General features: G+C 44.8%; 1 protein-coding gene across 1 annotated transcript in view; it reads left to right on the forward strand.

Moving 5' to 3' along the window:
• Positions 1-10,778, forward strand: part of Chn2 (chimerin 2) — a 295,082-nt gene that overhangs the window by 142,946 nt on the left and 141,358 nt on the right. Inside the window, exon 2 of the mRNA XM_004626509.2 lies at positions 1,426-1,464. Within this exon, the coding sequence (XP_004626566.1) occupies positions 1,426-1,464 (39 nt within the window). The remainder of the gene's footprint in view (positions 1-1,425; positions 1,465-10,778) is intronic.

Consider the following 10,778-nt stretch of genomic DNA (forward strand, 5'->3'; position numbering starts at 1 on the left):
CCTGAGCTATCTCATTGGCCCTGAATGGTCTTTATAAACACGCACAGTAACCCATTGAAATTGATTTATGTCATATACAGGATTAAACTGTTTAAGTTTGAAGCTCATTAAGATATTGTTCTCTTACTCTGGTGAAAATGTTAAGACTCAATGCCTACATTTATGCAGCAAACCAAGTTGAATAACAACACAAGAGTATTTCTAACTGGCTTACAGGACTTATGCATTCTTGGTTCCTAACGACACAGACCTAGCAATCCAGACTCACTTGCTTGAAACCGTCTTTGGAGCTAGTTAGCTGAGCACTGTGATGTGATGGGTCCCAGAAAGCTAGATATTAGTTGTAAAATAATTTAAGTACACAAATACCTTGAGTAGGATTTGGGAGACCTCTACCACCTTTAAGTTAGTTTTTATTAATAGGTAGCACATTTATTTCTCAGGGAGAAAACATTCAAACTCTCTTCCCATGTGAGGTTAGAAAAGTTCCAACAGGACAGAAGCCAAAGGATAGGACAGACCCAGGGTGATCTTGGCTGCAGAGGACGGTGAAAGCAGAGGTTCCTAATCTAAAGGTGCTGAACTAGAGACCTGTTAAGGTTCCCCTGCTCTGCGTGCTGTTACTTGGGGGTGGTGGCGATGTTCCTCACCTGCTTGGAGAGTCTTTTGCCCTGGCTTTGTAGCTGTATGCTCAGGACTCATAACTACCATCAGTGTAATAAGTGAGCTGTCAGCACAAGATGGGTGAGTCGACTGAACAAGCAGATTTTCTCCCATTGCCTATTTCCCTGGTTGATAAATGACAATTCCATCCTCTCCATTTTTCTGTAACACTCACTCTGACACTGATTGCTGAAGGGTTTCTGGAAATTTTCTATGTCCCATGTTGCAGTTAATTCAAGGAGATAATGCAATTCCAATTGAATCATCAGTGTCCCTGTTGACAGACCCAGTGTTTTAGGAGCTCCGTGGATCGGATTGCACAACTTTCCTCATTTAATATTACATACTTGCTGCTCTGTGTCTTGCCCTCAAATCTTAATAAGTGGGCCAAAGGTCTGATGGGAAACTGTGAGATAAATTATATGTTTATTATGCCAAGTTGAGTAAATACTGTTTGAAAGGATTACTAAAGGGTACAATCATGTTAATTGCTTTTACAATCTTTTTTGATTTACTGGGCTCTATGAAAACTGGGAAGCAGCCGCTTTTGTCATGGTAAGCAGTCTGAAGAAAGTGGTGTCGGGTCCACAAGATCTTCATGCACAATCCCCTCCCACATGTCCTGAACTGTCCTCTGGGGAGCCACAAGTCCCCTGGGACTGGAATGCAAGTTTAGCTGGCAGACTGTTCCCCCTCCAGAGAACACACATGCTGACAGTTTGCCCCCAGACTGATGCAGTGATTTCTTTCTTTTCATTCTAGATGCTGAAGAATACCAGCCTCCGATATGGAAATCATACTGTGAGTACATGCAGTGCAAACCTCTTCTAAAGTCGTCAGAGCCTGCTTGCATGGTTCTTGCTGGTGATGTGGTGCACACAGGGGTCCCATGTCACAGCCTAAGCTTGCCTTTCTCATGGAAGAGAGAGCTTTGTCAGAGAGGATTAACTCAGCTCCTCTCCCATGGCCACCATCTCCAAGAACTGAGACTCCTCTCTAGAATGCTTGAAGGAAGAAGATGGACCTTCTGACTTACATTCAGGGCTTTAGATTATTTCTGTGTTTTGCACAGCTGGCCCTGAGAGTGAATTGTTGGCTTCCTTGAGTTGTGCCTAGCTGACCATCCTATGGCCACACTGGCAAATTGATTTAACCACTGAAAAACTAACTGATGGCAAAAGGTAGTGTTTGGCCAACTAGGGTGACTCCTTAGGAACAGAGCTCATGCCTGCCCACCAGCTGCCCAGCCAGTACCCCTCATGTAGGCAGCAATTTGCATGCCCTCCAACTCTTTCCTGAGTCATATTGGGGGATGGCTCTCCAACGAGAGAGGAAAGGGCTGTGGTGAGCTGGAAACTCTCACTGCCAGGGGCTCTTTCTGCTCCACTGCTGAACACAATACTGAGAACACTTCTTACTGTCGCTATGGATGCCCTCCATTGGGAACCTGCCTCATGCCTGCCACAGCACTAAGCCCCTGGATCTCTGATGACTGACACAGCTCTTCTGGGGGGGGGGCTCCGTTATCATCCCATCCAAGGTAGTAAAAAACCACAGCTCAAAGAAGGTAAAGAACTAGGTGGCCTCCAGGAGAGGATGTGGAGGCAAGCCTTAGCCACTGCCTGCACATCCCCAAGACTTTTTTGCTACTCATTTAAAATTTTAAATATTTTACTTTATTTATTATTTTTTAATTAATCAATTAATTAATTGGCACAGGGTCTCACTACGCAGCGTGGACTCTTAGTGATCCTCCTGTCTCAGCCTCCCCAATGCTGGGGTTATAGGCATGTACCACCATACCCGGTTTTGAGGCCGGCATGGCATGCAAACCTGGGTCCTTGTGCTTGCCAAGCAGGCACTTAGACTGCCAAGCTATCTCCCCAGCCCTTAAAATTTTAGACAGTTTATGCCATCTATATAATAAGTAAGCCTCAGTCAGTGATAGACTCAGGTGAACAGTGTGCATTGGCACTGGGCGTGCCACCTAGGTTAGTGTGAGCTCACGCTGCTATCCACACAGCCACACAGTGACCTAGTAATGCCTTTCTCAGCAGCTTTCCCCATCACTAAGCAATGTGTGAATGTTATAGACACATAGATATGCACGCACACATACATATGTACATATTTGTCACAAACACAGTAGGAAGCTACGTTGCAATACATAAAGCTGAGACAGGCATTTTCCTTTAAGCTACACAAACCAGCCCTCATCTTATATTCTAGACACCCCCTTTCACCTTCCAAGGGCTGACTTGCATCAATTTCATAATGTACGTCCTTCCCTTTGTTTATCTTGTGCAAAGCCATATTCAATACTGAGGCACTTCTGTCCTTACCGCTCTGTTTGGTCCGCATGTCTTTCTGCTGCACTTGGTGTTCATCGCCTTGCTTGTTTCACTCCACAGATACCCTGTCTACGTCTTTCCCTGTCAGCACATGCACAGGCGCCTCGGTCCTCATTACAGGAATCTATTCTTCCATCTGCAAAGTAAAGGGGCCGTGTGGGTCTCCAGGGGCCCTTCTGATCTAGTGATCTGCATTCCTATCTGAGATTTTAAGAGGCAGAGCTAATGACTTAGTAATCAGATGTTTTTGTTTGTTTGTTTCCTAATGGAGTGTGAAGAAGTACTCTGACAGTAAACCAACAAAATATCCATAGCGAGTGAGCGGCATCAGAGGTTCCATACTGACTGTGTCTTACTCACTATCATGCATATGACCTTGCATATATTAGCCACCCAATAAATATTTGTTGAGCAAGTGCCACCACAGAGGGCTTTACTAAAGCCAAAAGATGGCATTGGCTCAAATTTCTCTCTCATCTTTTTCGGTGTCACCTTGGACCACCCAATTTGTCTCTTAAAAAGCACTTTTGTGTCCTAAGGAAGCTAGAGAAAACGTTGCTAATCACATGTCTACAATACCAATTTGACCCTAGTGTTCTAGGTATGAATTTGATTTTTCTATCTAAGTTCTGTTTTGTCAACTTGTTCTGGAGTCATACAATGACATTTGTGAAAGGGGCCATTTAATAAAAAGCCACTAAATGAAAGCCTAATGGCATATATAAAGTTCCTCCTTGTTAGACATATGCAAGGCTCCTTGAGGGTCCCTAGTGATGTGGGTCCTCCAAAATGAGGGAAGTGTGTCACCCACAGTACCCAAGGTATGGTGTGAAAGCCTGCAGGTCACTACAGAGCAAGCAGTCTTTTGGCTGTCCTGGGTCCATGAATTCTTTGACGTTGGCTGTTGGATCACTTATAAATGTACCTCATAATATAGTTATCTGGTTCACACTACTCCATAGTAGTCCAAAGAGTGCTACCCATTCATTTTGTTTTTTGGCAAATACTTTAGAAATGTAAGAGAGGATAAATATTAGAAATCAACAGTGAATAAAATGTTGCCCACCCTTTCCTGCAGTTTACAGTCTAATAAGACACTGATGTAAACCAATTAAGTTTAAACTGTAAATGAATTCCAGGAATCAAGTAGTACTCTTCTTCCTACTGGAATTAGAAAGGAGTTTACTGAAAAATTAGGATTCGATTGTGGTTATGACAGATGATTTGTAGAAGGAATCTGAGGGCCTTCTAGATGTTCCTGTGGTACTTTTAAAACCCAAAATATGTTAAAACGGTAGGATTTATCATAAAATCCAAAAGTTTTGATATTTAATATCAAAATATTAAATTTGTTCTAAATATGTGAATAAATCTATTCTCAGCCTCAGGAATCACCAACCCTTTCTCTTTGGAATATTACAAATCATCCTCTGAGAAATTAATTTTAGAAACTGATGGCAAGCTCATTAACATTCATGGAATCCATAGTTGTCCATCACACGTTCTTCATAACTCTACCCGATATTTGACTCACTGTGAATGATTAGCCTCAATTATGACACTATTCCTGAGAGAATATTAGTCTACTTCTAATGATTGACTTTAGGGACACATTTTTAAGTTTTAATGCTAATTGTGGTACTGTTGGCTGCAAGTAACAGATTACTCCACTCACTTTCTTTGACTTAAGCAAAAAAGTCCAGACATGCTGACTTCAGGCATGACTTGTTTCATCAACCCAAGTGACACCTCCATGACCCTGGGTGAATCTCTTCCTTTCTTGGTTCTACTTTCCAAAGTTCACTTGCATTCTTAGCATGTCTTTCCCCAGATAGCTACTAACAGCCAGAGATATTTTTTCCTCTCTCAGGAGCAGCTGAACTGACAAAGAGACAGTGTACTCTAGTGACACTTTAAGCCAAGTCGCTCAGTTGCCCTGGGTGACCTGCTCCTGAATCCATCAGTGAAGTCAGAGAGTTGAGTGTTGCTAACTCTCCAACCCGGACTTGAACCCACCCACTATGAGAACTCAAGGATGGTAGAAACCTTAGAGCTCACACGGCTAGAAAACATGGAGTAATGTTGAAGGGGGAAAGATAAAACTAGATGCTGGGGAAGTGACCGCAGATGTCAGGCTCAGAAACTTAAGAGCAACGAACTCTAGAAATCAGCTCTCCTAATATTTTATATAAAGCATAGTGTGTCAATTTATTTATCATTCCGGCAAATGCATATGAAGTCTGTGCTTAAGCCAGACAATGTTCTGAAGGGTCATGGGGCCATAAGGATACATAAAATCAGCCATTGACTCAGAATGATGGTGTCACTGATTGTGCTAAGTTCCTACCCTCTCTGTTCTCCTTTTTTAAGTCACCACCACTGTCACTTACTGAGCTTTATAGCTAAAGCTCAACTCTTAAGACTAAACCTCCAGGGCTGGTGAGATGGCTCAGTGGTCTAAAGCACCTACTTAGAACAAGCTAAACTAAGCAAAACACAGGGACTGCGGTTCAATCCCCCAGCACCACATGCCAGCCAGCCCCTTCCCCTGGTGGGCTGAGCTGGCCACACACACACACACACAAAATAAATAAATAAATAAATATATAAATATTTTTTTAAAAAAAGACTAAACCTCCAAATATGGATAAACTCACCGAGAAAGGATTGACTTTAATGACCTCAAAGAAAAAGTTGCTTTCAGTCAGACATGGTGGTGAATGCCTGTAATCCCAGCACTCTGGGAGGCTGAAGTAGAAGGATTGCAAGTTTGATCCCATCCTAGGCAATAAGTGTCTATGATGACACTAGTATGTCAAAAGGAAGGTAATGATACATAGTGTATAACTATTGTTATTCTTATATTATTTTGTTATAAAATTTTGTTTTGTTGTTTTATAACATTTTTAAAAAGGGAAAAAGGGGGTCAGAAAAGGACAGGATATGTAATACTACTGTATGAAAGCCCTTGATTCCCTCTCCAGTACAGGTTCAAGAGGCTACTTTCAGTTCACCTAAAAATAATAATGAAGCCCCATGTGAAACCTTAAGCCAGAACTATCTGAGCCATATGCCTTAAGCAGGCAGGTTCAAATGCCAACCATCATGGGTATACTCAGAAAGATTTTCTTTTTGAAGAGGCCAAACGCCAATTAGGCAGCAGATGCTGTGGCTGACTGCTGTCCCTAGGGTCTTTCCCGGGCAGCAGGTCAAGCAGTCATAGCTTGTGCCTGGTTTTCTAAACAGAAACTTGGAACCTTGCAGTCCTGGTCTGCAGACCCTGTGCATCAAAGTCATCTTGCAGGGGCAGGCGAAGGGGTTGTCCATTACTTTCTCACGATGAGGCACAGCACCCAACACTTAAAGGATGAAGCATTTCTTTGGGCTCACAGTTTGTAGAGGTTCCAGTCAGTGGTCCCAAAGCATGGCCAAGGAGCATGACAGAGAACGGTTCAGGGCAAAGAAGGAAGGAAGCAGATAGAGATCAAGGGTGGAGGGAGGGAAATATACTCTTAGAAACTCCACCCCAGTGACTCACGGCCCCTACCCAGGCTTCACCTCCCTACGTCGGTTACCTATAAACTCCTCGGGGTTCTACCGATGAGAATAGCTGCCCCTTGATCCACACCTCCTAAAAGTCCCAACTGTGATTATGTGAAGCTTTGCAGGGACATCTAGATATGAACTATAACTCAGAATAATTACAGTCATCATTCTTTTGTCCTATTCCAGATCTCTGAATTGAAAAAGTGAGGGAATCTACAATTTATCAAGTCCTACATGACCAAGACCCCCTTGGCTTGACATTCCCTAGGCGTTGTCCTTGAAGTTTTGCTCACTGCCCCTGGGCAAGAGAAGTAGTGAGCCCCTAATAGCAAAGGAAGGCATCTATAGCATCTGCAATCCCCTGCTCACATCTGTAAGAATTTTTCCTTGAAAGCTAAGAAGACATGAGCAGTGAGGGTATCGCTGGCTTAGAGTAATGACCAGGTGGCTACACTCGGCCCCTGGACCTGCAACACTTCTTTATGAAAAAGTGCATTTCCCTGGTGGCTTTCCCACAGCTGACAAGTCTAGATGCAGCTTCACTACCTCCCAGGCCTTGGACATTTATAAATCATCTGCAGGAGCAAGATGATGCTGTTCCCAGGGAAGGGTGAGTTAGGTTCCTTGCTGAATAAAAAGTAAAATATTGGATTTCTCAATCTGGTTTAGATTTCATGGGACAGTAGGGATTCCCATGTTCAACTCCACATTCCCCAGCAACCTCCAGCCCTGCCAAACAATGTTTGCCAAGCACAATGCTCTGGTCCAGCACAATGCTCTGGTGCTAAGGATTTTCACCAGTGCTAGGCAGTGCCAGGGACATATTTGGGACACTGCTGTGGAAAGCAAATTCTATCTTGTCACCTTCTGCTCACAGATCTACCTAAAAGGTGACATTCATTATTGCATTTTGCTTGTGAAATGTGTTTGTTGAACAAAGACAACCCAAGAAGTGACATTTTCAGATTATGTGACATGTTTCAGTTATATTAAACATGTCTTGGAGATTTTTTTCACAATGTTTGATCTGTTGTAGCTAACCCTGAAAATGATGGGTAGGCTCTCCTTTGAAGCTAAGATAGCAAATTGGGCTCTGTGTTTTATTTGGCTGTCGTTGCAGTTGGTGCCATCTCATTATCCGTAGAGACAGACACATAACCCAGATGGCGAGTAGACTTCCATTCCTACTTGCCAACTTCTGTGGCTTGGAGCAGCACAGAGAAGATCTCGCAGCTACTGAGACCTTCTGATGGAGAAACAAGTGATCAGTTACTGATGTTTGCTGCAGCAGGGGCAGGAGAGGTGGCACCCCTGGCTGCAGGGGGTGCACCAAGCCTCCCCCGCTTGTTCTTCCAACCTGCCCCTTGCTGGTCTGTTCCCATTGTGTGATTGGGGAACTGATGCATTTCTCTTTCCTATGCTCAGAGGGTACCTGGCAGACATAGCTGTGGGGTTTAGGCTGCTGACATGGGGGACAACCTGTGCAGAAATGTTCCATGGCCTGTGTCTTTCATTTCTGTTAGTGACTGCTCCGTCTCTCATCATTCAAGGTCCTCCCCTCCATTCCAGTGGGATTAAATCCTTTTCATCCTCCTGCACCATCAGTTTGTCTTCTCATTTGCATTTCCAGTATTATCCTCAGCCACACCTTCATCATCTGTGTACAAGTGGAATGCTGCTCTCTCTCTCTCTCTCTCTCTCTCTCTCTCTCTCTCTCTCTCTCTCTCTCTCTCTCTCCTTTCCTGCATCCACAGGGCCCTCCCTCTCCAACCCCTCTTCTAGCAAGGGAAAGGAAAAGCTCCCCTCCTGGATATGGTACATTTTAGAATCTACTGAAGAGCTTTAAAAGAACAGACTTCCAGGGGATGCAGGGATGGAGCTTGGGAACCTGTAGTTCATAGTCACGTCTTAAAGATTCTGATGCAGGCAGCCCCAGGGGAACCTCCACCATCCACTCCAGGGAACCGCTGGCTGAGACTACAAAGTGCAGACTTCAGGAGCCTGGCAACCCAGGCTTTCCCTCTGGATCTCATCCGATGTTCTGTGTGACCCTGTGTGTCTTCAGAGCAGGCAGGAGTTTCCACTAGTTTATCAGTAAGTTATCGGAAAGCTGATGGGGAGAATGGATGAGAAGGGACATATAAAGTGCCTGCCACTCTTCTCGTTGTGGTTCTACAACAGACAAGGTCAGATTGCCTTCCTGCTAAAAACAGATTCCTGCCTCATGGCATGGCGCTCACCCATGCTGTCATGGCATCCATGGGCCAGGCCCCTGCCTTCTCCATGCCACCACACCATGGTTTCCTTTCTACTGCTTGTTCCCTACCTTGGAAGTCTGTCTGTCTTCTGCAGAAAGCCCAGTCCCTCAAGGACACCTACATGTCTGTGTCCTGGGAAGCACCATCCTGAGCACCTCAGGGCATCTTCCTCCTCCCTCCAGGAAGCTCTTGTCTCACCTTGACTTCATTTCTCCGAGTGCACCTCCCTCATTGCATCAGTATCCTTGAAGGACTAAAAGTGGGGTCCTTCCCCAGATATCCATTCCATACCTACTCTGTGCCCAGCACTGTTCCACTCTGGGAGCACTGCATGGATAGAAGAAAGTCTGTTCTGAGCTCACACTGTAGTCAAGGGAGGTATTATATAAAATAAGTATTTATGTTTTATTAATTAACAGTGCTCATGGTGATGAATGCAGTATAAAGGAGCAATTGTACACAGGCCAGTCAAGGAAGGCTTCCTTTATGAATTGAGCTTTAAGACCTGAAGGAAAGTGGTGAGTGACCCATAGATAGATGGGGAAAAAACCACCCAGGTGGAGGTTACAGCAAACGAGAAGGACCAGAGGCATAGGAACAATACCGGCAGGGCTTTGGAATCACAAGCTTACATTTGAGCTGAATTGCTGGGGCAAATATTTACCTCCTGTGCACCTATTTCCTCATCTAAGAAGCCAGAAGGATAGTGATGCAGAGCCTTTTGGGGGGCTCTGTGAAGACCCCTCGAGAGTTCTTCCCGCCCCACGGCAGCCTGCAGCACGCCCTCCCTTCCCTCCGCCTGCCTCTCTGTGCATCCCCAGGGCCTCTGTGTGATGCTGAGCACAGTGTCTGGCGTGCAGCAGATGCTGGCATATTTGCTGATATGAATTGCAAAGGAGCATGTAGCTGAAAATCTTGCTGTCTTTTAACAGGTGGTCCTCCTTGGCTCCTCCATTAGAAATGGTGTTCATGTGGCCATCCCGCCATTGTCCCCAGTGTCAGTGTTGGCCTCAGAGGCACCGAGAGCAGGACAGGAGAGTGGATAGAAGTCTGAGCGTGCAGACTGCTACTGCCTGGGATAACGTTCTCTGTGACTCTAGGCGACTGCTCTTTGGTTGCATTATGCTAATGAAGAGCTTAGTAGTGCTGGGGCTGATGCAGCTCAACCAGAAGCCTCTATGCAGCCTCCACTTTGTTTTTTGTTTTTGTGACAAAGGCTGAACCCAGAGCCTTGGCACTAAACTCATCTCCAGCCCTTTTTATTGAGACAAGGTCTTGCTAAGTTTCCCAGCTTGGGATAGATGTGTCATCCTCCTGCCTCAGCCTCCCAGAATACTAGGATTATGGACATGCCTCCCTTATGGTCTATGAAAGGTGTAAGCTATACTGAGACATCCAGGGGAGGCACCATAGTCATTTTGCTACCTTTTATAGGCAACTTCTCATTCCTCTTTCCAGTGGCCTTCCCCAGCCCTGTCTCCCCCAGCCCTTTTATGTCATTTAGAATGAGCAATATAGAGACATGGTCCAGAGGCCCGAACTGTTAAGAAGTTGTACATTGAGGAACCTTTTAGAATCTTACTCCCACTCCTGTCTTCTCCTTCTGTTTCTCCTTCTCCTTCTCCTTCTTCTTCTTTTTTGGTTTTGGTTCTGGTTTTCGGAGACAGGGCCTTCCTGTGCAGCCCAGGTTGCCTTCAAAATCAGCAGTCCTCCAACCTCAGCCTCCAGAGTTGTGGGATATAGCAGTGTGCCACCATACCTGGCTCACTCCTGCCCCTTATCCCCAGAAGATAATTGCTTTTATTGTTTCCTTTTTCCTTTCAGAGTTTATTTATACAGATATAAGCCAAAAAGAATGTTCACATTATTTTATTCCCTTTCCTAAGACGAAAGTATGTGTACTATATGTGTGTATAGGTCTCTCTCTCTCTCTCTCTCTCTCTCTCTCTCTCTCTCTCTC

Source organism: Octodon degus, unplaced genomic scaffold (genome assembly GCF_000260255.1).
Source record: "Octodon degus isolate 3935 unplaced genomic scaffold, OctDeg1.0 scaffold00015, whole genome shotgun sequence".
In the NCBI taxonomy this organism is placed as follows: domain Eukaryota; kingdom Metazoa; phylum Chordata; class Mammalia; order Rodentia; family Octodontidae; genus Octodon; species Octodon degus.